This window comes from Ceratotherium simum, chromosome 10 (genome assembly GCF_057802395.1).
Source record: "Ceratotherium simum simum isolate JZ-2026a chromosome 10, ASM5780239v1, whole genome shotgun sequence".
Lineage (NCBI taxonomy): Eukaryota > Metazoa > Chordata > Mammalia > Perissodactyla > Rhinocerotidae > Ceratotherium > Ceratotherium simum.
The window spans coordinates 337,527-365,232 of NC_141909.1; the positions used below are offsets into that span (position 1 = coordinate 337,527).

The 27,706-nt window shown below is 57.3% G+C and overlaps 1 protein-coding gene across 5 annotated transcripts in view; it reads left to right on the forward strand.

Annotated features, from left to right (window-relative positions):
• Nucleotides 1–26,894, forward strand: part of RASA3 (RAS p21 protein activator 3) — a 140,173-nt gene extending 113,279 nt beyond the window's left edge. For all 5 annotated transcript variants that reach the window (XM_087435788.1, XM_087435790.1, XM_014781884.2 and 2 more), the window contains 13 exons: nucleotides 427–541; nucleotides 1,294–1,368; nucleotides 2,198–2,321; nucleotides 3,930–4,036; nucleotides 5,488–5,565; nucleotides 7,003–7,080; nucleotides 8,158–8,231; nucleotides 9,043–9,149; nucleotides 9,621–9,703; nucleotides 15,332–15,540; nucleotides 16,685–16,788; nucleotides 23,879–24,062; nucleotides 25,426–26,894. In XM_087435788.1, the coding sequence (XP_087291914.1) occupies nucleotides 427–541; nucleotides 1,294–1,368; nucleotides 2,198–2,321; nucleotides 3,930–4,036; nucleotides 5,488–5,565; nucleotides 7,003–7,080; nucleotides 8,158–8,231; nucleotides 9,043–9,149; nucleotides 9,621–9,703; nucleotides 15,332–15,540; nucleotides 16,685–16,788; nucleotides 23,879–24,062; nucleotides 25,426–25,501 (1,414 nt within the window). In that variant the 3' untranslated portion in view covers nucleotides 25,502–26,894. The remainder of the gene's footprint in view (nucleotides 1–426; nucleotides 542–1,293; nucleotides 1,369–2,197; nucleotides 2,322–3,929; nucleotides 4,037–5,487; nucleotides 5,566–7,002; nucleotides 7,081–8,157; nucleotides 8,232–9,042; nucleotides 9,150–9,620; nucleotides 9,704–15,331; nucleotides 15,541–16,684; nucleotides 16,789–23,878; nucleotides 24,063–25,425) is intronic.
• Nucleotides 26,895–27,706: the final 812 nt, after the last annotated feature.

Genomic DNA, 27,706 nt, shown 5'->3' on the forward strand with positions numbered 1-27,706 from the left:
GGACCTGTGCCCTCCCCATGGAGACAGGTCTGCTGAAAGCGTTGCTCCCTGGCGCTGTGGGTTCAGAAAGACCCAGAACGCGCCCTGGTTGAGAGAGGTTACAAAGCACAGCCTGTCCCGTGGGCACCTGTGCCACCTTGTGGAGGGGCGGGTCCCGTCACTCTGGGTCAGTCGATGGCAGCGCGTGTCCCGACTTGCTGAACTGTACCGGCCGCTCTGTGCAGGGGGTTTGTGACAGGCAGGGCGGGGTGATCAGGACCCCCAGCTGCACAACTGGGGTCTCGTGTTCCTCCTAAACCACCGGAAAGCAGACTCATCCAGCGGGCGAGGTTCTGCAGCCAATGGACGGGCAGTCGAAACAGGCCCTGCTTCGTGGACATCTTGCCATCCCGAGGGGAGATAAATCACCCCGATGCTGTTTTCCAGGGACCCCAACACCATTTTCCGAGGAAACTCGTTGACATCCAAGTGCATTGACGAGACAATGAAGCTGGCGGGCATGCAATATCTGCATGTCACCCTGAAGCCCACCATAGAGGAGGTGAGTGGGGGTCCCGCCCCGAGCCCCCCTGTAGAGGGGGCGAGTGGGGGTCCCCACGGGCCCCAGCAGTGCTAGGCGCGACGACGGATCTCCCTGCCGTGTGATGCCAGAGTGTTTTTCATTTTCTCAAATTAAAAAAATACTTAAGAAAACCCACCATTCTGCTAAAGACAGAAGGACATGCGAGAGAAAAGCTGCTTCTCCTGAGGACACCTACTTCCCACAGGCACTGGGTGTCTCCAGACTCGTGGGCCCGAGTTGTCTGAGCCCCGGTCCGTGTGGACAGCCTGTCCGTTGTTGCTCACCACTTGTCTGATGCACTCGAGGAGCCACAGGCTTCCTGTCGAAATGACTCAGCGTCCCCTGCCTGACCCCTGAACGGGATGCTTGGGCAGGCACTGTGTCCCCCAGAACAGTTTCACGAAAGCAGGTTCTTTGCAGTGTGAGAGAGTTTGAGATCGCATTCTTGTGCAATTGAGTGCAGACCCGGCAGCACTTTGATGTCAAAACAGTATTATGCCTTGAGAAGCCGATCCCATGTGAACTAATGCAGATGGTCTTCCAGAAAGTCCCGTTCTCACAGGGCTGAGGCCTCACACGCTGCCCTGGTGTCTGGCCTCTTCCCTTGTGCTCCTTCCAGCGGCCAGAGGTGGGCTAGCCATAGGCAGCCGTCTCTGAATGCAGCTCCTGAGTCAGCTAACCGCTGTGCACCTGCGCTCCCGCACTCACTCCTGTGTAAATGCTCTTTCCAGATCTGCCAGAGCCACAAACCCTGTGAGATCGACCCCGTGAAGTTGAAAGATGGTGAAAACCTCGAAAGCAACATGGTATGGAGTTCTGGTTTGTCACAAAAGTTTTCTAGAGCCAGAGCCTGCCTGGAGGATTGGTCCTGGCCACCTTGGCACTCTGTGTCACTCTGAGACTCGGGGAGAGGGGGCCTGGCTGGCCGTGCTTTGGGGACACCCCTGGAGCCTGAGGTGGGAGGTTCGACTGAATCACTGTTGAATGAGCAGTCTTGGTTGGCGGTCTGCCACCATCCTTCTTTCCTGTTCACTCTCGTCCTCATGGCCTATGGCTCAGGCCCTGCTCCTTCCCATCCCCCTGGGATGAGGAGCCCCCGGGCAGGTGGCCTCAGCCGCCCCACCACCTTCCCAGCCACCTTCCCTCCTCTAGACAGACACAGGCCCAGTAGGGCACCTCACGCTGCTCCCCCAGCTGAGTCCCACCTTTTAAACAGCAGAACTCTCTGGTTTGACACTCCACCCTGGTGTGCACGTCTTCTCCTGTGGTGTCTTCGTCCCGATCACGCTCAGTCTTTGTCGTGCCTTTAGGGAAAGGAGACAGGCCTCGCCTTTGGGAGTCATGTCCTGGTGCCCTCTATGCCCCGTCGATGAGGTCAGGCGTGGAGGAGGGGCCTTGGCTCTTCCCCCACGGACTCCAGTTGTTGACCTCTTATCACTATCAGGACCTATTTTAAGAGAAGTGGTTTTTTTAATTGCAATGGGAAGTATCTCCTTGCTGCCACAGCTGCTCTGAGCGAGACCTTAGCCCCCACTCACTCCCTCCCGAGTGTCCTGGTGCTTCCTGCGGCCAGCGTGGCAGCCCCAGGAGAGCGTCGGGCCAGTGCTGTGGGTGTCTGACTGCGTCCCGTTGCAGGAGAACCTGCGGCAGTACGTCGATCGCATCTTCAACGTCATCACCAAGTCGGGGGTGAGCTGCCCGACCGTCATGTGCGACATTTTCTTCTCCCTCCGCGAGGCGGCTGCCAAGCGCTTCCAAGGTCGGTCCCGTGCTAACATGCTCCTACTGCGGAAAATAGCTGCAGCCCTGCCCGGGCAGGGTCCCCCACCCTGCCCACACTCCCTGCCCCCCGCCGGACACCTCAGAGCAAAGGGGACATTTCAGAGTCCGTGTGAAGACGGTCCTAACATGGCTGCTGGGCCAGGGCTCAGACGTCCCCGTGGCTCCGTCCCTTCCCCATGTCCTGCTGCATCCGGACACGGCTCCTGTCTGTAGTTGTCCCGGGTGAGCCATGCCGCAGCCCTGGAAGGGACAGGAAGGCTGGCGGGCTGAGTGTCGTTGCTGTGGCTTATTCAGGACGGAGCATCAGCCCGTCTGCGTTTGAGCCTCTTCACTCAGGGGAGCCACGTGCCCGCCCGGTTCTCCCGCCCGGTTCTCCCTGTGGGCAGTCGCGGCACCGCCCAGCACCCTGCATCAGAGACAGGACGACCCCTCTGGGGACTGGGACAGGAGGGATCCCAGGGACAAACCCCATCTTTTTAATTATGCTCATTCCTTGGGAAGCCACCAGGAGCCACCCACGCAGGCCTCCCCATGGGCAAGGCAAGGTGTCTCACCCTGGCAGGCAGTATCGGGTTACCTGAGGCCCTGGATGCAGGACGCACACCACCTCAGGCCAGGTCTCAAAGGCCTAGGAGGTCTGTGTGGTGCCCGGCTCCCTGCCCGTCCCGTAGGCCCTGTCACTGATCCCAGCCCTGCCCTCCCCCCTTCCCTGGGAGCTGTGAATCAGCCAGGTGTGTCCTGCTGCCCCAGGAGACCTCTGGAACCTTGGCCTCTAAGCCCCAGAGAAGTGTCCGTGGCCCAGACAGGCCCATAGCGAGCCTGGCCCCTTGCCCACCTGGTGCCTCGGCCTGCACAGGGGAGCCCAGGCCATGCGCTTCGCGGCTGGCTGGACCTCCTGCTTTCAGAGAGCCTGGGCTCCTTCCCTGACTGAAGAGTGTCTAGTGTCTGGTGGGGGCAGGTACACCCGAGCCGCAGACCCTCTAGAGTGAGATGGAAGTAAATAGATATAAATAAATCATATCCTCCCACCCCAGATGTGAGTGAACCACTCCAAAATGAGCCATCTCCTATAGCACCATGAGACCTGGTCAGCGAGGTTGTGTCTGTTACAGCCCAGCTGCCAAACAGTGCTGAGATTTTAGTAATGGTGGGGGCGGGTAGAGAGACAGAAACACAGAGATAGAAAGAGGGAGAGACAGAGAGACTGAGAGAGAGAGAGAGACAGAGTGACAGAGATAGGGAGAGAGACAGAGACTGAGAGAGACAGAGACAAAGAGTGGGAGAGACAGAGAGGAGAGGGAGAGACAGAGACTGAGAGGGAGACGGAGACAGAGAGAAGAAGAGACAGAGAGAGACTGAGATAGACACAGAGATAGAGAGACCGAGACTGAGATGCAGAGATACAAAGAGGGAGAGAGAGACACTGCAGACACGAGGGTGGGGAGAGAGCTGCAGGCCGGCGCCTCCGCTTCCAGGAGGCCCTCGGGAGGAGCAGGGCTTTGGTTATAGCCCCTGTTCCCCAAAGTCCACTGCTGCCATCTCAGAAAGCCCTGTTGACTCGATGCTCTCTATGTCCTGGCCACAGATGACCTGGACGTGAGGTACACAGCTGTGAGCAGCTTCATTTTCCTGAGATTCTTCGCTCCTGCCATTCTGTCCCCCAACCTCTTCCAGCTCACGCCTCACCACACGGTAAGTGAGCATTAGGCCTGGTCAACCAGTCCTCCTGAACTAGCCAGTCCTAAACCATTCAGTCCTCCTAAACTTGCCAGTCCTCTTAAACCAACCAGTCCTCCTGAACCAACCAGTTCTCCTGAACCACCCAGACTTAAACTAGCCAGTCCTCCTGAACCGGCCAGTCCTCCTGAACTAACCAGTCCTCCTGAACCAGCCAGTCCTCCTGAACCAACCAGTGCTCCTGAACCAACCAGTCCTCCTGAACCGGCCAGTTCTCCTGAACCACCCAGACTTAAACTAGCCAGTCCTCCTGAACCGGCCAGTCCTCCTGAACCAACCAGTCCTCCTGAACCAGCCAGTCCTCCTGAACCAACCAGTGCTCCTGAACCAGCCAGTCCTCCTGAACCACCCAGTCCTCCTGAACTAACCAGTCCTCCTGAACCAACCAGTCCTCCTGAACCACCCAGACTTAAACTAGCCAGTCCTCCTGAACCAGCCAGTCCTCCTGAACCAGTCAGTCCTAAACTAGCCAGTCCTCCCGAACCAGCCAGTCCTCCTGAACTAGCCAGTCCTCCTGAACTAGCCAGTCCTCCCGAACTAACCAGTCCTCCTGAACCGGCCAGTCCTCCTGAACCACCCAGACTTAAACTAGCCAGTCCTCCTGAACCAGCCAGTCCTCCTGAACCAGTCAGTCCTGAACTAGCCAGTCCCCCCGAACTAACCAGTCCTCCTGAACCGGCCAGTCCTCCTGAACCAGCCAGCAGTTTTAAACTAAGCCTCCAAACCATCTGAAGGGTGAGAGAGATGCCAGGCAGGGTCCCCTGGGACTCAGAACTGAGGAAGGTGACCGGGCCAGATGTTGCTGATTCAACAGCGCTCTTTTTGCATATCAGGCCCAGAGTGCCGAACCCCACAGCGCTTCTCACACTTTGCCGAGCAGGAGCCACCTGGCTCCTTGTTGAAATGCTGGGGCCTGGGGTCTGGGTCTGGGGTCTCTGGTCTGGGTCTGGGGTTGGGGTCTGGGTCTGGGGTCTCTGGGTCTGGGTCTAGGTCTGGGGTCTGATTCTGGGGTCTGGGGTCTAGGGTCTGGATCTGGGCCTGAGGTCTGCGTCTGAGTCTGGAGTCTAGGGTGTGGGCTGCATCCGGGGCCCGGGATCTGAGTCTGGGTCTGGGATCTGAGTCTGGGGTCTTGGTCTAGTTCTGGGCTCTGGAGTCTGGGTCTGGGTGTGGGGTCTGGGGTGGCCTGAGATCCCAATATTTAGCCACTCCCAGACCTCGTGGGGTGCGAGGATCCAGAGGAACTTTCCAGACCATAGTGTGTGCGTGTTTATTGTTTACTCACAGGCTGTGCTGTGGCAGCTTCCAGGTGATTTGTTCATTATGTCTGCTGTGTGATTCTGGGCTCGATCACAACATTTCTATAAAACTGAAATGAAACCTGCATTTCCCTTTCCCGTCTCCCACAGGACCCGCAAACTTCCCGGACGCTGACCCTCATCTCAAAGACAATTCAGACTCTTGGCAGCTTATCCAAGTCAAAGTCTGTAAGTCCTTTATTTTAATCCTCTTTTCAACACGAGACAAAGAGCGTGTGTATAATGCAGTTATGAGAATAAAGGACAATAAAACCAGCATGGCATCCCCACCAACCAGTAAGAAATAGAACCTTCCAGCACCTTGCGACCGCCTCTTTGCCCAGCTGAGCTGTGAAGCTCCTTTTTGAGAGGAAGTCATGGTAGTGCGGTGTGTCCCTGTCACCTGTAGCGTGGTGTCCACTCCCGTGTGCGATTCGCAGACCGAGGCTCCCAGCGCTTGGCTGCCATGGATGGCCAGTGAGCTGGGCGTGGCCTCGGCCTCGAGCACGTGAGGACGTCCATGCCCAGGACCGGAGGGCTCCACACGCAGCCAGCTGCATGCCCCTTCCTTCCCCTGCCTCCGTGCTCATTTCACCCCTTTTGGTGGGAAATCTTCGTCTGCCCTTCATTGTCACTCACTTCAGAGCAGACATTGGTGCCGAGGCCCGAGGGTCTGCTGCAGGCCCCACGGCCCACGAACAAGCCTCATGACGAGCGCTTCTGAGGACGGCGGGCACTGACGCTCAGCGACAGTGACATGGAGGCCGAGGTGGGCGTGTCCCTGGGTCGGAACCCACGGCTGTCTGTGACCTGGGCCGCTGGTCTAAGCGGAGTGAGGTGTCCCCTCCTGTCCAGAGAGGGTTGAGCAGCGACCACAGATGCGCCCACCATCCCTCCTTGTTCTGTCCTTTGTGGGGCTGTGAGTGAACCAGGGTCCCATCCCTGCAGACAGGCAGCCCCCCGTTTCTGGGCAGACGCATGGCCTTCTCTGAATCAGAGTAAAATAGAGGCATGTCAGGGCTCTGACTGCTCTTCTCCATCAGTCAACCCCAGTGTCTCTTGGCTGGAAGCCCAGATGAACATGCATCTTCCGGGTCTGAAGTCTGCACAGACCCACCTCATTCTCACATCCAGAGGTAGTAAAGGGACCTCAATATGAAAACTATGGCAGGTCTGGGCAGCCTCAGGACCATTGCTGCGAAGGCCCTCCCTGCATTCCTGGGTTTGCCCCACTCCAGCCGGCCCGCCGGCTCACCGAAGAGCCTCCGTCCTAGCGACCACCATCGGGGTGGGTGCTGATGTAAACATGGTAGACCGGGGACCCACAGGGGGAAGGGCGTTGAGTCGTTTGTAGCAAAGAACTCACCGAGGACCCCCATATGGTTAGCTTTTAAAAGCACAGCTTAAGTGGAATTCATCGTATCTGAAGGTTTCAGCGAGCTCCTATGACTTCAGGTTGGCTACACCTGTGAACCTCTAGGGTACGGCTGACCCCCGTACCCAGCACTTCCCTTTGTTTAGTAACCACAGCTGAGGCTTGTCATAATCATTGCCTCTGGATTTTTCAGATTTGGGCCATGACCAAGAGACCAGTAGGCTTTCATTAAGCAATGTGTTTCATTTTAGGCCAGTTTTAAAGAATCCTACATGGCTGCATTCTATGAATTCTTCAATGAGCAGAAATACGCTGATGCAGTAAAAAACGTACGTATTGATATCAATTAACATAGACTTACTGCCCCCATAGTGTATGTTGTTCCCAAGAAACAGAGTTACTTTTTTTAAAAATTGAGTTAAAATTCACATGACATAAAACTGACCATGAATCATTTTAAACGGTTCAGAGCACCAGTCCATTCACAGCGTCGTGCGACCCTCCCACACCCAGTGCCAGGACTCTCCCCAGCCCCAGAATGGCTTTAAACTCCTGTGGCCCCACCCCAAGGACTCTAACGTCTGGGGCTCTCATCCTTCACTTACGTCTGAATTCTTCCTCTCTAAGTGACTGTGCGTTATACCTTCGTAGACTATTGCCCCCGTTTGTTCCACAGATTCCCATGTTCTGCCCCATCTGGTGGTCTGCTCCTGGTCCCCCGCCCCCAGAATGTATCTGAGTCATGGAGCCCTGGCACACCAGACCCATTAGGGGCACGGTGCTTGGGGAGAAACTCTTCTGGATCTTAAAGCTTTGGTGTTTTCTTTTGTTTAGAAGCAATTGCACATGTTTATCTCTCAGTAATCATAAACCTGTGATCCAGAAGGGAAGGAAGGGAGGGGGCTGGGGGCAGCGATCAGCTAATGGAAGGGATCCAAATGGGCAGTGGACATGGAATTGGGCAGGGAGGCCCCACCCTGGCGAAACCACAGTGGGAGGGTCTTGGGAGATGAGGACAGCTGGTCAGACAGACGGGGCCCCACGCCGTATCAGATCCCATGAGACGCCTTCCTGGGTCACCTGTTAAAATGTAGGTGGACCTCCAGGTGTTATCTAAAGCCTGGCAGCCTCTCAGTGAGGTACCAGCTGGGGGTGCAGGGAGGCCGTCCCTGGAGGGGCCGAGGGAGGTCGGGGAGGGACGGAAGCTTCTCAGCTGCAGTGGAGATCAGTGCTGGACCCCCATGATTCCCACAGGGACCCAGTGTCCTGACTCCTGCTCCCCAGTGTCCTCTCTCCTGTGGTGTCAGGAGGAGACGCAGTATCCTGAGCATCGTTTCCACGTAAGAGGGAGCACATTCAGGCGTGGCAGTTCCCCTTTTAACCATCTGGTTTCTCTCCGGCTTTAGTTCTTGGATTTGATCTCATCCTCCGGGAGAAGAGACCCGAAGAGCGTGGAGCAGCCCATCCTGCTGAAGGAGGGGTAAGGCCCTGGGCCCGAGAGAGAGGGACGGGGGGCTGCCTCAGCCGAGAAGTGGGGCATCCTGCTCACGTGGCTGCTGGGCTCCCGGGTCAAGGGCAGCCCCGACCTTTTGGGGCCATGGGGACCTGGGAGCCACGTGGCCTTCGTGCATTGCTCTTAAATGCACCCAGACTGCGCCCAGGGCGTGTCTGAGACGTGTTGTTTACCTCGCTTCTCTGTGCCTGTTCTCTGCTGGACGTGCAGAGTGGAGAGGTGCCATCGGTTGGGGGAAAGGGGAAGAGAGACTGCACGGCTCCGGACAGTCTGGCATCTCCGCTCACCCGGGTTCAGGGTCTCACCCCACCAGCTCCTCACTCCCAACAGCCTCCGTCAGGAGACACTCCTGCCGCTCGACCAGGTGGCAGGTGCTTCACGTCGCAGCCTCGGCTTCCAGATGCACCTGCCCTGCTCGGGGCTGTGCCGGCACCTCCTCTCTGGGAGCGTCCTCGTCGGCACTTGCAGAGGGGAGGTGGGGGCTGTTGCCCTGCTGGAGGAACCCACTGTTGGCACCGACTTGTGGTCTCAAGTTCACTCCAGCACAGGGACTAAACCTTTCTAAAGTAGAGACACTTGGCTTTTGAATTTTTAGTCCTCTCACTCAGAAATAAAATTATAAGATGCTGGAAATCCACCGTCTGCGTCAAGTATGACAAGCGTGGAAGTGGGCCGTGGTTGGATTTTGCAGATGTGACTCTGGGCTGCGGGCGGGAGGTCAGGGGGACGAACCCCGAGCTGGGGACGGTCACCCACCAGCATGTCCTGTTCACAACAGGTTCATGATTAAGAGGGCACAAGGACGAAAACGCTTTGGGATGAAGAATTTTAAGAAAAGATGGTTCCGCCTGACAAACCACGAATTTACCTACCAGAGAAACAAAGGTAACCGGAGAGCCCGCCCTTCTCACGGGTCAGAGCTTGTCAAGGCCCTGTCAGGTTCCTGTCTGCTTGTCTGTGTGGCCTGGTGGGAGGCGGGAGTGGGCGGCGCACCGCCAGGCGCTGGTGTGTAAACTGGGTCTCGTGGGCAGTGGTGATCTTGGCTGTTTGGCCGCATTCTCCTGGGTCTGAAATGGCTCAGATCTAGATCGTGGACGTTGAGAAAGTGATTTCTCCCCATAAAAATGTGAGAACATGGTCCTGGAGACAATGCGAAACGAGGGGCTTCAGTTCCTTACCGCCGAGGCCTTGGGTCCCACCGGGAGCGCCTGAGTGAGGCCCAGGGTTCTCGGCACGCACAGCTGTCCCCCGTGCCTGCGGTCCATGTGTCTCAACCGCCTGGCCTGAGGAGGGGAGAGGACGCCCCTCCTAAGCCACAGGGGCCTTGGGGGCCGCTCACAACCCGTCTCTGTGCAGGAGACCAGCCGCTCTGCAGCATTCCCATCGAGAACATCCTGGCGGTGGAGCAGCTGGAGGAGGAGTCCTTCAAGATGAAGAACGTGAGTGCCGGGCTCCCCCCGTCCTCTGTACTCTCATCTCCCCGACGTCCTGCCACCCAGCTTCTCTCCTCGGGCTCACGGTACCTGGGTGCTCACGAGGCGCCACGCGACTTTGCATCCGAACTGCAGAGCAAAGTGGCCTGGTGCTCCCAGCGGGTTGGCTGGGGCAGGCAGAACCTGCCGGAAGGAGATGGGATGCCAGGGACCCCTGTGACAGGACACCAGGGACAGGCTTGGGGACCTATGGGATTTCTTTGACACTTTTTACTTCGATCTAGTTTTGAACTTACAGAAAGTTCACAAGAATAGAATAAGGACCCGGGGTTGCTGGCCATTGGCATTTGTCCCAGCTGCTGGGCGTATTCCTCGCTCTCCTCCTTATCTCTCTCCACGTATCGTGTAAATGCCTCAGTGTATTTCCTAGAAACAAGGACATTGCATTACCTGACTCCCCAGTGACGGGGGTCAGGACCCCCAGCCCCAGCGCACAGTTGACTGACCCACAGTCCGTGTCGCTTTCCCGATGTCCCATAACCTTTATGGCACTGTTTTCCCGGCCAGCCCGCATCCAGGGTCACAGACACATCAGTCCTCTGTCGGCTCCTTGATCTGGAATGGTCCTCGGCCTTTCCCATGTTTTGCAGCCTTGGCATCTTTGAAGCACGCAGCCCAGATTTTGTGGACACCCCTCTATTGGGGTGTGTCTGGGGTCGGCCGTGGGGTCCGGGTGATGCATCTTGTCGGGAATCCCACAGAGGCAACACATGCCTCGGGTGGTCCCCTCAGGAGGCCCGCCCGTGGTTAATCAGTGGTTCCCAGGGAAGACGGGGAACCACTGATTAAGGAGGTTAATATGAGGAGACGCACCTGACTGTGCCGACACCTGCTTCTCCTCATAGTCTCGCTTTCCGTGGTTTTCTGACCCATCGTGCTGTCTCCGCTTTGTGTTGGTTTCTGCTGTGGGAAGCTTTCCCTTCTCCCCGTGGAGGCTCAGCCACTTGTTTGTCAGGACTGTAAGGACTCCGAGGGCCCCATTTTACTCAGGGGCTGGAGTCCCTCCCTGCCGCCGTCCCTGGGGACGCTCGTGGCCCCAGACCTGGCTGTGGGAACTGGCACGGTTGTTAGATACTGGCATAGGTCTCCCGTCCGAGGCTCATGCGTGCACATGAGTCCTGTCGACAGGTGTGAGCACAGACGGGGTCTCCTGTGAGCGGAGCCCCCTTGTGACATGATCAGCGTGAGCGAGCGGCTGCCCCTTGTCTTCAGTCGCGTCAGGTCAGACTTTGGACGAGGCTGTGGATGGGGAGTAGTTGCTGTGTGCCCACAGGATGGGCTGTGGGAACCTCATGCCAGGTCTACTTCTGTTAACCTCTCAGACAGCCCAGGAAAACCCAGCCTTCAGCTCGCTTCCCAGACACTGTGGGGGCCGTCGGGTGGTAGACGGTGGGGCCGCCCTGCACAGGCTCGAGGTCTCGTGTTCTGGTCACCGAGCACTCATAACCCCGTCAAGGAGGAAATAGTGCTGCCCATCCCCTCCCCCGCTGTGGGCACCACGCCCCCTCCTGCCCGCTCCTGCCCTCTCCAGTCCCCCTCCTGTCCGCTCCCGGCCCCCTCCCACAGCCTCAGTGCTGAGCCTGCCTGCTCCAAGGGTTTTTCTGGGTTGTCTGTTTTCAACTGGAAATCTGCACACTCATGTCCTGTTTCCTCCCATCTGTTCCCGTTTCTGCATTTCTGATTTCATTAGATGTGTTTTATGTAAGTCACCTGCAGTCTTTTTCAGAGCAAGGCAGGGCTATAAATAATAAATAAGTTAAAACTGAAAATCCTATAAGTTATTCCCCAGTCATCAGCTTTAAAGAAACCCTGACCTGTGACCTGGGGACGTGACTCTCCAGCCTCCTGCCTTCAGCGGTTCACCTCCCTTGGGAGAGCGTGTGTGGTGTCTTCTCTGTGTTGCGAGTGGGTCTCTCCCCAGCAGCCCCACTTTGGGGTGCTTCTCTGCAGCTCTTCCTCCCATCTGTACTCCTGGGCGAGGGCTGGAGTGGAGGGGACGATGGCCCCGTTGGCCGGGGTCTCCCTGATGACGATGGCGGTAGGAAGTCCCTTCCTGAGGTGGACAGGAGCCGGCGAAACCCACCATCCTCAGCATCCGGAGACCGCAGCCCCTCTGTGTCCTCGGTGCAGAGGAAGGTCACAGTGCACGTCCTCGGGGAAGGGTCGGCTTGTCCCTCACGATGTGTTGAATTACGACAATGCGTCTTATTACTCAGGAAGGTCCAGGCAGGACCCCACCGGGGGCGACCAAGTGTCGTAATTTGGAATCCATTGCAGAAAAGGACGCCTTACCTTACAGAGGAAGAGGGGTGTCCTCATGACTGTTTTTAAGCTTTTTCTTTTTTCTGGTGAGGAAGATCGGCCCTGAGCTAACACCTGTGCCAACCTTTCTCTACTTTATATGTGGGACACCGCCACACCATGGCTTAACCAGCAGTGTGTAGGTCCACGCTGGGGATCTGAACCCGCGAACCCAGCCACTACACCACCGGGCCAGCCCCAGCTTTTCTTCTTAAACTTCAGACAGATTTCCTCCTGTGCTCCTGAGAACAGCAGCCGTCTGGGGAAACAGCCGGCTCAGCCGGTGATGTCTGTGCCCTCAGCGGCCGCACCTTCCAGACTCTGGACGTCCTTGCCCTCCCGAGGTCACTGAGAACTGCGGGGTGGGCTCCACGGTTTGTGCCGTGTCCGGACTCTCTTCCTCCCCATCACCATCCTGAGGACAAGGTCCAGCTCTGACCTCGTCTCTGGATGCGGCAGTAGACTCTGTGAAGTGGCAGGAACTCATGTGGTGGGAGCGCAGGCCCCGACGGTCCAGCCGCGGGCCAGAGTGGCCCCAGGCCCAGTGCCCCCTCCCAGCATCCCCAGTCATGTGCTTCACTGTCTGTATCGTCCCCCACCGGCGCCTCCCTGGCCACGCGGACACACTGGGGGCGCAGGGGTAGACCTTGGAGCAGCTTCTTCGGACGCAAGGAGCGGTTCCCAGTGACCGCTCGCCTGGGAGGACGGCTGGTTTCCTCTTACTACGGCCCTTGTGCACTGTGGCCTCCCTGCATTGAGCAGCATTTCCTCACCCGCCGCTCTCCCTCCTGCCCTGTGTGTCTGCCTCTCTCACTCACGGGCAGAGCTCGATGGCTGGTATTCAGTAGGTGCCTAAAGCCGCTCTGGGTCTGCGGGAGATGCTGTGGGGAATGCTCTGGGTCTGGGGGGTGCTCTGGGTCTGCAGGGGATGCTGTGGGAGACACTCTGGGTCTGGGGGCGTGCTCTGGGTCTGAGGGGAATGCTGGGGGGCGCTGTGGGGCTGTGGGGGCTGCTCTGGGGCTGGGGGTGCTGCTCTGCGGCTGGGGGGCACTGGGTCTGGTGGGGACGCTGCAGGTCTGCGGGGGGATGCTCTGGGTCTGGGGGACGCTCTGGGTCTGTGGGGGACTCTCTGGGGCTGGTCTGGGCCCAGGGTCTCTGGGTCGCGCTGCACTCACGTCTCTGTCTGGGCCTGAGATCAGCCCCCAGCCTGCAGTGGGTGGCATTGGCCGGACGACGAAGAGGCTGCTCCACAGCTGGACGGCCCCTGACAGCAGTGCCGCTGGCCCTGCTCTGTCCGCTTGACTCGTCCCCCCAGCACTATTTGGGGCCATTTCTTGGGCCAGCAGACAGCCCATGGCAGATGGGAGTGTTCTTCCCGGACCCAGGGACATTAGCACTGTCACACCTGCTCCGGGAGCCGACTGCCCGCCTCCTTTGTGGGCAGCGTCCTGTAGCCTCGCATGTCTGTGCCCCACCACGGCCGTCCCCAGGATGGGGACCGGGATCACCGTGCCCTTGGCTGGCGGCGTTCCAGACATCCATGGAAGGACACGAGTGTGGAAAACGTCCTGGAAGCAGCTGACCTGTCTCGTTCTGCCAGGACCTTAATTTAGTTTTAAAATAACTCCGACCCTAGCGTCATTTATGCACCGGCCTGTCTTTCCTGCTGCCTTCCTCAGAGCCGCTGCCCCTGGTCCTAACTACCAGGCTAACGTCCCGTTCCCTTTGGGAGACGTTTTGGAAGGCCTCAGTGTGCCAGCCCTGTCGGGGGGCCAGCCTGCAAGGATGCGCAGGACAGGAATCCCCGTCCAGAGGCTTGCGCTCCGCTGGGGATCGCAACCACATGCAGATGGTGCCTCTGAGGCTTTGCGAAAGTCGTGTGCGGGCAAGGCGGGTGGCCTGTGGGCTCTGGACACGAGCCTGAGTGTTCCTCAGGAGCCCAGACCCACAACTCGCTCCCCGAATCCCTCGACACCTGCTCCTCCACTCGGAGCACGTACACCATCCCTTGGAAGAGGCCACCGTTGTCTTTAATGTCCTGACTCCTGGCCTCCCCTCGTCCCTCTGACGAGTCCAGTGTGAGGGCCTTCAGGGCTCTGGCTCCCCACCTCCACTTAGTCACCCGCCCCCGTCTTCTGAGTACAGCCTGGCCTGCTCCTACTGGGAGCACTTGACCCTCCCTGGCCTCAGGACCTTTGTACCTACTGTCCCTGCTTCCCCAGGACCTTCACACCTACTGTCCTTCTGCCCCCAGGACCTTGGTACCGATTGTCCTTGTGCCCGAGGACCTTTGTACCTACTGTCCTTCTGCCCCAGGACCTTTGTACCTACTGTCCCTGTTGCCTGGGACACTTTCCGTCTCCTGCTTTCCCTATTCAACTTAACTAACTCTTAATCATCCTAATCTCACCAGGTGGGTAATTTATTTAAAGGGTCCTTTCCTGACCCTCCCTTTGAGCCTTGACCCTCACATACCCCCTGCACTTTGCGTTCACATTTGTCTTTCTTGTTTGCTGGAAGCTCAGGAGGGTTGAAACTGTTTGGGCTCGTGTGTCTCCGGAACGTGGAACAGCGCCTGGTACTGAGGACTGTGTGTTGAATGAATAATACATAGGAAAGGCAGCGGAGGCTCCAAGAAGCCTTGGGGAGGAAGTAATGCCTGTCTGGAAGGAGGAGTCCCCAGGGCGGTCAGGTGGGGGAGGGGGAGCCTTTCAGATGGAGACAGCAGCACATGCAAAGGCCCCGGCAAGTCTGGGGCGAGGACAGGAGGGTGGTCAGGGTGAGCTCGGACACACCTGCAGGAAAGCCTGTCCCAGCTTAAAAAACAAGGCCGCCCAGAGAGACCAGCCCCGTTGATGTCATGGCCTCGGGGGGCAGGCGAGCCATGCTACTGCCTTGCTTTTCGAGTGGGGACCCCCGAGGCCCCAGGAAAGGAAGTACCGTGGCCAGGTTGACCAGGGTGTCCCAGTGGAGTCACACTGGCCTCAGTGCCCATGGGCCCTGCTGCTCCTGGGGCCCCTGGGGGGTGCTGTGGCTTCTGGCTCTGTCAGGTTCAAGGGCAGCAGAAAGCCCTTTGTGCCCACCTCGGCCCCTGGGCTCGTCCGCGCCTCTGGGTCAGCTCCGGGCCCTCCCACCTCGGCCCCTGGGCTCGTCCGTGCCTCTGGGTCAGCTCCGGGCCCTCCCACCTCGGCCCCTGGGCTCGTGGCCTCCTGGTGACCCTGGTGGCTCAGCAGATCTGCTGCGCAGCCCCTGAGCCCGTTCTCTGTCCCCTAGATGTTCCAGGTCATCCAGCCTGAGCGAGCCCTGTACATCCAGGCCAACAACTGCGTGGAGGCCAAGGCCTGGATTGACATCCTCACCAAAGTGAGCCAGTGCAACCAGAAGCGCCTCACTGTCTACCACCCCTCCGCCTACCTCAACGGCCACTGGCTGTGCTGCAGGGCGGCCTCGGACACGGCCGCCGGCTGCTCCCCCTGCACCGGGTAGGTCTGTGCCTCTCCAGCCTCCAGGTCCCTCCCAGCCGCCCGGTGGGCCAAGCGCGGTTGTCCGGCTTGTGCACTGTACAGGGACGTTTGCCCAAGGGGCTGTGCTGGGGCTAAAATGCAGCCCCGCCCACTCGGCAGGCTGCTCTCACGCGGGCTGCGTCTCCAAGGCTGTTCCCTCATTGTCGAGGAGCCCCCACCCTGGGCCATCCTCAGGAACGCTCTGTGCAGACTGACAAGAGCCCTGAGCCTCGTGGGTCGTCCTCCCCCTGCGGGTAGTCGGCGCCGTCCTTGGAGAGTGGGGGGCCGTGGAGGAGGGGGCTCCACGCAGAGAGAAGATGGGGCAGGTGCTGGCTTGTTTCTTCTCAGAAGGGTCTGGAAGGATCCACCATCCTGCCCACACCCCCTCTGCTTCTCTGATGTTGGCACATGCCCCTCCTTTGGAAACTGAGGCAGCCCTTTTCCTGCCCCACCTCAGCTGGGCCTCCTGAGGGTCATTAGAAGCTTGTCTCTGCCAGTCCTGGGAGGAGGCCTGGGTGCCCTAAGCCCGGCTGGGCGCTCGGCCGGTCGCCATGCCCATGTGACTTGTGAGCACAGTGATAACTGCTGTGTGTCGCGGTTGTGGGTGTGACAAGTCCCCCAGAGCTCTTGGAGGCGGGAACAGGAGCTGCAGCCTCACAGACGAAGCCGCTGAGACCCGGGATGAACCCCTGCTGGGTTCCGGGGGTCTGTGTGACGGAGTCCCCCTGCTGCCTCCCAGAGAGCAGGAGCCCTCGCAGCCTCGGGGAGGAGAGGGGAGCTAGCGTGTCCCCACCTGGGACAGCTGACCCGCCCCTCAGGGCCCCAGTGTGTCGGCAGGGCTGCTTTTGTTCTGGGTTATTTCTGTTCATGGCAGAACAAGTCTGCCTTGCTTGCTTGTTGTCTTGGCAGATCTGTGGGCACTGAGAGGCTTCCAGTCCTCAAGACCACGGCTGGTCACTTCTAAATGCTCGTGCCCTGGTCACAGACTGCACACAAACGCCCCAGCCCTGGTCAGGGACAAGTGCAGTGTCGGCTCATTCCTCGTCTTTAGTGATCTTTGAAAAAATCGTGTCACGGTTAACAGCATTGTTCCTTCCATTCTCTCCTCGCTGTGTTCGGGCAGCGGCCTCCCAGCAAACATTCAGCTGGACATCGACGGGGACCGTGAGACGGAACGCATCTACTCACTGTTTAACTCGTACATGAGCAAGCTGGAGAAGATGCAAGGTAAGAGCAGGGTGGGGTCCAGCCTCTTGCCACAGGAGGTCAAGGCAGCTTTGGGGACACCTGGCTGGGGTCCCGGTGACACGTGGAGCTTTCTATAGAGGTGACTTGGGGAAGTAAGCCCCTGGAGCCTCCAGTCTGTGTGCGGCTTTATCGTTATGGCTCTGATGGGGAAACACTTTCTGCAGGGTAGGCAGCCGTCTGGGGAAATTACTTTAATAACGGGTTCTATAGATAATTTTAAGATGGGATCTAGCTTGCACTCTCTGAGCTGCCAAATTCCTGAGAAGCTCCTCTGTTTTAATAACTTTCTGTACCCCCAGAAAACTTTGTTCTTCTGTGCTTTCCAGAGGGACATGTGAACATACGTGTAAGCATGTGTCGACACATGTGAGTGTACACGTGGGAGCATGTGTGCGGACACGTGAGTTGTGTGGACACGTGAGCATTGTGTGCGCACACATGCCCAGCAGCTCCAGGTCTGACACTCATGCAGTCTCATGATCCCTGACATTCATTGCTCATGTGCTCTACTGAATTAAGCAGTGTAGACTGCACAAATTGGGTGACATGGGATGGCCGTCTGGGGCTGTATTCGGGAGAGGCAGACATGAGGAGAGCCCGCTGGGAGGCAAGTGAGCTGCGCTGACCCTGTGTTGGGTCTGGTAGTTCTCAGAGCCCTAAGAGACTCTGGGATGGGCCCTACACCCCTTCGGTGTGAAATAAGGCTGAATATGCCTAGAAACGAGCCTGGCAGGCTTTCCTTTTTGTTCTCCTGATCTACCCACAAGTGTCAGTCGTGGGCCACGGCTGAGAAAATCCTTCAGTCCTGCTTTGGCGAGCACAAGATGCCCCTCTATGAGCTCAGCCACGCCTGTTCTCCAGTCCCCACATGCACCCTTGGATGGCTCATCACATGCATGCCCAGGTGCAGGCACACACACAGCCGCACATGCATGCACAGGCACACACACAGCTGCACACACATGCACAGGCACGCACACAGCCACAGGCACACAGCCACACACATGCACAGGCACATACACAGCCACACATGCGTGCACAGGCACACATATAGCTGCACATGCGTGAACAGGTACACACACAGCCACACACACGCACAGGCATGCACACAGCCACACAAACGCACAGGCACACACACAGCCACACCCACCTGAACAGGCATGCACATAGCTGCACATGCATGAATGGGCACGCACATACACGTGCAAGACAACTGTGCATGTGTACACACTTGCACACACATGCTCACATGCAGTTGTGTGCACATGCACGGACAACAGCATGTGTATGCACATGCATGCACACACACACACTCCGCCAGCAAGTGTGCCACACACAGTATCTGGCTCCAGGGTTCCAGGAGGCCATGCAGCAGTGGCCTTGAGGCTGCACAAGGCCTCAAGGTGGCAAAGATGTTGGAGCCGGGGGATGATAGCTTCTTCCCAGTGCATTGATAAGAGTGACCAGAACAGAGGAGGGTGGAATCAAGAATCTTGGAGAGGTTGAGGCCACCATGTGAGACTCAGGTTCATGGATGAGGCTGACTAGGCCTTCCACGGTCCGCCACCTTCCTTCCAGCCACCTCTCTCCACTCGCTGCCTCCCTCTTTGCCCCCAGCGGTGCCACACCACCTGGGGCTGCTGCAGCACCACACTGCCGCAAAGCCCTGTGCCTTTCTTCTGATGCCACCCCGAGTCTGACTAACGCCTGTTTGTTCTGTGAGTCTCCCCCTCCCAGGAGCTTCTCTTCACCCCCCATGCCGATAGCTGGTGCTTATCACTGTCCTTGCAATGATAATCATCTCTAATCTGTTCACCTCAATATTACCGTGACCGTTTGAGAACAGAAGCAAGTCTTATTGACCCCAGAGCCTGGCACAAAGGAGGACTCAATACCTGTTTGCTGGGTGGGTGGATGGATGGGAGGGTGAATGATAGATGGATAGGTGGGTGGATGATTGAAGGATGGATGGAGGGATGCATGGGTGAATGGATGATGGGTGGATGGATGGATGAAGGGTGGATGGGTGGAGGATGAATGGATGGGTGGATGGGTGAATAGATGGATGGATGATGGATGGATGGATGATGGATGGATGGATACGTGATGGGTGGATGGATGATGGATGAATGGGTGGGTGGATGGATGATGGGTGGATGGATGGATGAAGAGTGGATGGGTGGAGGATGAATGGATGGGTGGATGAAGGGTGGATGGGTGGAGGATGAATGGATGAATGGATGGGTGGATGGACGGATGGATGATGGATGGATGGATGCGTGATGGGTAGATGGATGATGGATGGATGGGTGGATGCATGATGGATGGATGACAGATGGATAGATGATGGATGGATGAAGGGTGGATGGGTGGGGGATGAATGGATGGGTGGGTGGGTAGGTGGATGGATGGATGACGGATAGATGGATGGATGATGGGTGGATGGGTGGATTGATGACAGATGGATGGAGGATGGATGGATGGATGGATGAAGGGTGGATGGGTGGAGGATGAATGGATGGGTGGGTGGATGGATGACGGATGGATGATGGATGGATGATGGATAGATGGGTGGAGGATAGATTGATGGATGATGGATGGTTGGGTGGATGGATGATGGATGGATGGTGGATAGATGGGTGGAGGATAGATTGATGGATGATGGATGGATGGGTGGATGGATGATGGATGGATGGATGGATTCATGATGGATGGATAGATGGATGGATGGACGATCAAATAGAAAGTGGTCTGGCACATTGTTGTGTCAGGGGAGAGAAGAAGGGGCACAACGTTCAGATTGGCTTATGGAATGGACTTTTTCGGCCCAATAAGACACCAATATGCTAGTTTTAGTGAGAAATAGTGTATGTATTTATTAGGAAGACAATAGGCTATATATATATACTGGTATACTACAGCATAAGCATAAGCAAATAATAATTCAATAACAATGGAAAGAAATAGGGGGGAGAGAGAGAGAGAAACATCAGATCAGCACTCACAATATCTGCCCCCGTACGCCGGGGAGAGTCCCTTTGACTGATGCGGCTAGGCAGGAGTGCTGATCAAAAGAGGAAAAATATCAGATTGATCGAAAAAGAGAAACATCAGATCGACCGAGATAGAAGCAGATCCGAATAGGTCAAATAACAAGAAGGAAAAACATCAGGTCGATTGAAAAGGGAAACAGACCGACCGAAGGGAAATAACATCAGATCAATCGAAAAGAGAAACATCAGATTGACTGAAAAGAGAAAACATCAGATCGGGTACTTATAACATCCACACCCTTACGCCGGGGAGAGTCCCTTTAATTGACGTGGCTAGGCGAGAGTGCTGATGGAAAGAGGTCCTGGGCAAGGCGTCCCCCGCACAGGCGAGACTCGCCCAAGCAGAATTGTGAGTTGCTTTTATGCATGTTTCTACGTAGAGACCATTTCTATGGGAACTTTTGGTATTTTTCCTTCTCACTGTTATCGCGTGTGTGTACGTGCACTGTAACTCCCGGTCCTTATCTCGGACCGGCACAGATGGCTGGTCTGTGCCTGTCCTTGATATCCCAGGAGTTTTATAACCTAAATAATTGCAGCTAGTATTGTGGGAGAAGGGCCGGTTCCCACCACAAGCAGCTGCTCTGCATTTTTTTTAGTGTAGCTTGTTTCCCAGGGTCACCAAGTGGACAAACATGGCAATACTTATGTTAAGTCACACATTCAGCCTCCTTTTCAGTAAGGGAATCATCTTGATAACAAGGGTTCGTAGAACATCAGCAAGATTGGAGATCTTACAGCTCACTTCATCTAGACACCCAAGCATTCAGTCACTTCTCAATAGTCTTCAGGCTTCTGCCTGGAATCTCAGTGCTTTCTTGAGGCAGATAGTTTGAGTCAGAGCATTTCAGTCGCCTCGAGACACTCCCTTTGTATTAGCCAATCTGTCTTCCTGAGCACTCGGCCCATGGGGCTTATTTCCACCTGACATGGTAAGTCCTTTCCTATGGGCACGGCAGCCCCTTAGTGCTCAGAGGAAGCTGTGTTGCAGTTGCCTGTCGGAGAGGAGATGGTTGGTCTCCCCCACATCCCTCATGTGGCCTAGTCTTGCCTGGCCACCCTCCTTGGGCCCATTCTGTGTCTTTAACAGCCCCCTGAAGTGTGGTGACTGTGAAACCCAGTACTTTAGCAGGCAGGGATAGCACAGGGGTCCTGTGCTGCCGGGCTGTCGTGGGGGTTTGGGCCACTGGACCAAGATTAACGCAGATGAGCTTCTCAAGATGGTGGCAGTTCACCACTATTGTGATGTGTCCTGGGGAAGCCACTTGTTTTTTCATCTACACAGTAGGCACTAGTGCCCACTTTTCAGGGAGTTTGGGAAGGTTAAGTGGGGTGACCTGCACAGAGCATTGAGCACATAACCATTAAATACATGTCAAGTCTTTCCATCCTCTTCATGCCAGGGCACACTGTGACCTCTTGGCAATTGGTCCACTAAAGGCACTGTCTCCAAAGGCCTCTCCCCTGACCTAGGTTCAGAGCATAGTTTTAGTTCTGTCCTTTATGTCTAAGGAAGGCTGAAGTCAGGCTTAGGAGCGTGGTCTGTTGGGTCTCTGTCCCTGCTGTCACCTGCCTGTCTGATGTCGTCCGACTTTGTATGTCTGACCCCATGTTCACTTGGCCCAGAGCTATGCTCTTCAGTCCATCTGTCATTCAGTACCGGGACGTGGATGGTTGGTCAGCACAAACCACTGATTAACTGTCCCGTCGTCTGCTCTGCAGTGTCGCGTCTTGTCCTTGGGCTGTTCTAGAAACGTGTGTCAGCGCCTTGCTGAAATGGACACACAAGCTCTTGGTTTTAGAACGTTATCACAGAGGAAGTGTCGTGAGCTACTGGGATCCATTTTATTTCTCCTCCCTGAGCTTAGCTCGTAATCTATTTAATAATCATTCAAGAATTTGGCATCTGATACATGACCATGGACACCTCCTTCTTCATGTTCCCAAAATGACAAACTGCTCATCCACCCAGTCCTGGGACCTCCCTCGGGGCTGGCCTCTCTAGTCATGCCCAGCACTCACCCATCAGCCTCACTCTTCAGTGCCCGGCAATGGGATTCGTCCAGATTCACAGGCTTCAATCCAGAGCCAGCTTTGGCATCCGCCATGAGACAGACAGGGCACGTCACGCGCCAGGCCAGCCCTGATTTCCTCCTCTGTGAAATGGGATGGCAGGGGCACCAGCCAGCCATGTGACTCCGAGGACTGAGAGCAATAACCCTGTGGAGCAGTCAGCATGGCGCCCAGAGCTGAGAAGCGCCTGGTCTGAGCCACCTGTGTCCTTGTCCCTCCCCGCAGGTCCCTGTCCTCCGGTGATTCTTCGTCTACACCTAAGCTGCAGACCCCTCATCAGTGAGGGTGTCAGCCCTCCCCGCTGACACTGCGCCTGTCCCGACAACGAGCATTCTCTCGTGGTTTCTGCTTGCCTTTCACAGTTTTCCCAAACGTTTGCTCATTTGGGCCTCAGCCCTCTGACTGTCCCTGCCGTGATGTTCCTTTGCATCTGTCCCCTCCCTCCACATCTATGGCAGTGGCAGCCACAGCTCACACTTCCTGCCAGGCCCTCGCCAGGAGCCTCACGGGGTGAACTCAGTCCCTCTTGGGGGCCCCGGGCCCCCTTTCCCTCTGGGTGCACTGAGGCCCGGGAGCTTAAGTAACTGCCCGTGTCCACACGGTGACAGTGGTGGCTCTGGGGGGACGCCCAGCCAGTCCGGCCGCAAGCCTGTAACCCTGCACTTCACCTGAAGGACGAAAAGGCTGGGCTTGCAGGGCTCACGCTGGTGCCCGGGGCTCCTCCCCACCTTTCTTCTCTTCTTTTTCCCTTGTGTCTGGCCCTTATCTTTCTCATGTGAAATTCCCTTTTCTTTGAAATTTTAAATCCTCCAAGTTTTCCTTTGCACAGACTTGTGATTTTTCAATAAGAATTAAGAGATTCCCCTGAGTTGGAAGTAAAGACAGGAAGTGGACGCCGGAGCTTTCTGTGATGAGGAAATAGTGATGGGGTTTGGTGAGGAGCCCCTGGATCCCGGCTCACCTGGGCCACCTGGTCTCTGTGGCCCTGGAGCGCAGGGCCCAGCTCAGACAGGTCAGGGGGCCCAGCACAGGTGTTTGGGGACAGGTGGGGGGGGCCCAGCGCAGGTGTTTGGGGACAGGTGGGGGGCCCAGTGCAGGTGTTTGTGGACAGGTGGGAGGGCCCAGCGCAGGTGTTTGGGGACAGGTGGTGGGGCCCATCACAGGTGTTTGGGGACAGGTAAGGGGCCCAGTGCAGGTGTTTGGGGACAGGTGGGGGGCCCAGTACAGGTGTTTGGGGACAGGTGGGGGGCCCAGCGCTGGTGTTTGAGGACAGGTCGGGGGTCCCCAGGCCCAGCTCAGGTGTTTGGGGACAGGTTGGGGAGGCCCCAAGCCCAGCACACGTGTTTGGGTGCTTCCCATGGGGTCCGATGAGAAACTCACCTACTAAGCAGGTGGAGGAGATGGACAGAGGTCCTAGGAAGCTGCTGGCACAGACTGGGCGAGAGGTGACACCTGCGAGCATGGCTTCTGGGCCCTGCGTGTCCCCAGGTGGTGCGTGTGTCCCAGCCATGGGGTTTCCTTATAAATGCTGGGTGAAAGAAGCGAGTGGAGCCCTGACACCCTTTCTAAGACAGGGCATTCCTCGACCTCTTCTCCCCAGACTCACCCTGGGTGACCCCACAGGCCTTTGAGCCAGCCTGGCGCAGCATCAGTGCTGGTTCTGGCTTGGTGAGCAGTGGGGCCTGGACGGATACAGGCCACCCCGGAGAAGGGCTGGTTGGAGAGGGGCTAAGCCCTGGCGCTTGGCCATCAGACTCGCAGAATCCTCGGTTCCTGGGCCCCTGGTTTCTCACTCCCGCAGGCTTCTCCAGGGTCCGGTGCTGGCCCAGCTCTGGGGGATGGCTTCATTCCATGCATTTGCCTGTGAATGGACAGCCCTTGCCTGAGGAGGCAGGCTGTTTGGGTGCTCCCAGCGTGCACTGACCTCTGGACTCTCCTGACAGAGGCCTGTGGGAGCAGATCCGTGTACGCCGGGCCGGAGCAGGAGGAGTACTCGACCTTCCTCATCGACGACCCCCAGGAGACCTACAAGACGCTGAAGCAGGTCATCGCCGGGGTCGTGGCCTTGGAGCAGGAGCACGCCCAGTACAAAAGGGACAAGTTCAAGAAGACCAAGTATGGGAGCCAGTGAGTACCACGTCCCGGTGCATGGGGGTTCCCTGGGTCTGGAAGAGTGTGGGGACAGGGAAGGGGCTGCTCCGAGGCCAGGCCTGCCTTAGAGCCACTGTGTGTGGCTTGGGCCTGGGGTGGGCTGCCTGTCTCCTCCAGAGCAGGACCTCCCCGTACTCTCCAGGGCCCACTGGACAGTGTCCCAGGCGGCACCTCCTGATCCCCTGCCTCCCTCCCCACCGCCGCCTCCCAATACCCCCCAACCGCTGCTTCCTGACTGACCCCCCTCCTGCCTCCCTCCCCCTCTCCCTGCCTCTAGACCCTTCCTGCCTCCAGACCCCACTGTCTCCCCAAGCCATTTGCTTCTGAAATCAGGCTTTCCTGGGCCAGCAACTCTGCCCCCAGGAATTTCCACACCTTTGGCCTCTCTCCAGGCCACGCTGGGCAACAGGAGCAGGTCCGCTCTGGACTGGCCCCCAGTCTTGGTCCCCACTGTCATCTCTTGAGGTGGGGGTGGGCATGCAGAGACCAGACTCAGCCAGGCCCTGTGTTCTGTTCCACGGCTGCCGACTGTGCAGCCACGGGCAGGTCCACCAAGCTGTGTCCCTCCTTCCGCCCCACGAACGGAGTGTGATGGGCCTCACGAGTTGTTAGCACATTGGGTTAAGTTACATAAAGGGTCCCCTTGTTAGCATCACTGCCAGACTGTCCCATCCACGGGTGTGGACCGCCATGGTGGAGCCCCCACCCGCCCACACAGCCTTGGGGGTCGGGGGGTGGTGCGTCCTCCTCCTCCTTCCCTGGAAGCTGTGGGCTGGATCTGGAAGGGAAGTGACGGGGCCCTGGGAGAACCCCCCCCCCCACCATTGACCAGGGGGCTCAGGAGCCTGTCCTGTCCCATAAACATTCACGTCACATTCCAGGTCCCTTTCACAGCGGTTTGTTGAGAGAGCCCACCTCAGCCTGTCATGAACCTTTTATTAACCGCGGTGAAGCGCGGAGGAAACAGGTGGGCGCTCGGTCCTGTCTCCCCGGGGGCAGCTGTGCAAGCACCCGGTCCATCTGCGAGCAGGACTGAGCGCCTGCAACAGACCAGGCGCTGCCCAGATATTAGCACCACACCTCCCGGAGCTCACGGTCTCCACATGTATGTGCGTGCCCTGCACACGCATGTACACACTCTACACACGTGTGCACACACGTGACCTACACGCTGTGACGAGGGTCACGTGTACTTCCACAGGCAGCCTTGGGCGGGCTCTTTCTTCCTTTCCTGTCTGCATTTTCCGTATTGGTTACAGTGAATGGAGACAGAAGAGACCTGCAGAAGTGCAGGGAGCGTGGGTGCGGGGCTGTGCCTCACGTTCCCCCTTCCTTTCAGGGAGCACCCCATCGGAGACAAGAGCTTCCAGAGCTACATCCGGCAGCAGTCCGAGGTCTCCACCCATTCCATGTGAGGCCAGTCCCGGGGAAGGAGGGAGACGAGGGCGGAGCGAGCGAAGGGACCCACATCGGCAGCTCGCAGGGACGAAGGCGTTGAGCTCACGGACTCCAGAGGCTCCGGGCCCGTTTTTGTGGCTGCCGCCCACTTTATTCACGCCAGTGGCTGGTGACCTGAGCTGGCCTTTGTGGAACGCGGTGCCAGCGACATGCACCCTTGGCAGAGCGTGTGCTTCTCTCACGTGCACTTTTGCTGGCTCTGCAGTGTTTGCACGCAGGGAGCCTTCCAGCTCTCTTCTCTGACGTTCTGCTTCAACACGGCCAGGACGTTGAGAGCACTGTTCTTTCCCAGGAGCTGCCAGCCCGACGGCCATGGGCGAGCCCTCCTGGTTTCAGCTTTGATTGTTGGGGTTCCTCCTGCTGGAGGGTCCATTTGTGCTGGGATGTGCAGAACTGCACTGAGGTCCCGATTTGAGGATGCTCTTGATATTTCAGGGTACAGGGTCCTCCTGCAGAGAGTTCGTGGGGCGGGGGGGTCGAGTCTTCCCTCCGGAGGTTGGAGCCCCACTCCTGCCAGCTGCTGTGAGGTGCCCACAGCCTGCGGTGCCACCAGAGCCACGAGAGGCTGAGCCGGTGTCTGCTAGGGCCCCACTTCAAGCACAAATTGTGTTGTTTTGCTGTCCATGGGCTTAAGAGTAGAATCCACGTTTGCCACCCCTTGTGGAAGTTGGGGGAAATTTTTAAAATAGAAATGTGCATTATTTCTCAGCTGTTTTGCTTAATGTTTTTAAAGGACCGTTTTTAATTAGCTCTTTGATGTAAAGTAACTCAGAACATCTAGCCTGTACTCATTGAAGGGAGGGTGCCATGGAAGGGCAAAAAGGGACATGGTGTGTCTCGTGGAAGCCGAGTAAAGTCCTCCAGAGAAAACCGAGGAAGGGAAGAAGCCCCGAGCCTGCAGACGCCCGAGCCCAGCATCAGGATTTCACCATGTCTCTGAAGCCCCTGGAAGCTGTCAGGGCCCTGGTGGGGCTGCTTGTCTACTGGGGTGGGGGTCCTCACATGGGCGGTCAGCCCTCCAGCTGCTGGCTGGCTTTTCCCAGCCCGTCCTTACGGCGGCCGGCACCAGCTGTTCAGACATGTGGGACCATGTGCCCCGTGCCCACCTCTGCTCTTGTGTGCAAACGCTGTCCTTCAGACTCTTAATCTGGATGGCAGATAGTAAGTTACTTGTTGTCACAAAAATGGCCGAGGAGAATGTTGCAAAAAATAAACTGTGGGATACACAGCTATTAGGCTGCACCGAACTTCAATTTTTAACATGGATTTGTAACTTAATGTTTCTGTTTATAAGATACTGATGATTTGCAATGTATTTTACTGCCAATTAAAACAGACATTCTATTCTTACTGAGGACTGCCCACTGATAATTGCACATGTGGCAGGAGGGGTGTGTGGGGGAGCGGGGCAGGTGGGGAGCTGGATGATGTACCTGTGATGACAGGTGAGGTCTCTCTGACAGGTGAGGTCCCTCCAATGACACGTGAGGTCCCTCCAATGACACGTGAGGAACCCCTGACAGGTGAGGTCTCTCTGACAGGTGAGGTCCCCCTGACAAGTGAGGTCCAGTTGTGGGGCTCTGGGTTGAGCTGGAAACCACGATGCTCTCTGGGATGGTGGTGTGGCGTCGGCTGCTGGACGGTGTTCTGCTGGGAACTGCAGTGTAGACAGCAATGGGCGTCCAGCTCAAGGAGCATGGGAAAGAGGCTCCCTCACGTGCTCCTGTCTCCAGGATGCAGCAGTGGTCGTGGGCTCAAAGACCAAGCACAGGCCAGCCCCTGAGAGGAGGAGCCAAGGGCGATGGGCCTGAGGGGAGGCAGTGGGAGCTTCTGGCTGTCATCCTTCCTGAAGGGGACAAGAGGGAGGAGCCAGTCACAGCAGGCCCTGGGGGGAGACCCCGCCTCGGGGGACAAGGGTGCTCTCACCTCCTTTGTTTTCTCCATCTGGTTGTCACTCAGTTGTTTCTTTAATTCTAGTCTGAGTCAGTGCTCAGAAGAATGGGTGGTCTGGCTCTGGGACTCAGGGGCAGACGTTCCTGGGGAGCTCAGGACTCAGGGCGGTGGTGGTCACACTCCTTCCTGGGGGCGTGGCCGTGGGCATGGGGAGGGAAGTGCTGTCCCTGCTTCTCTCGGCCCCCGCTGTCTGCTCTGGGCAGGGCAGC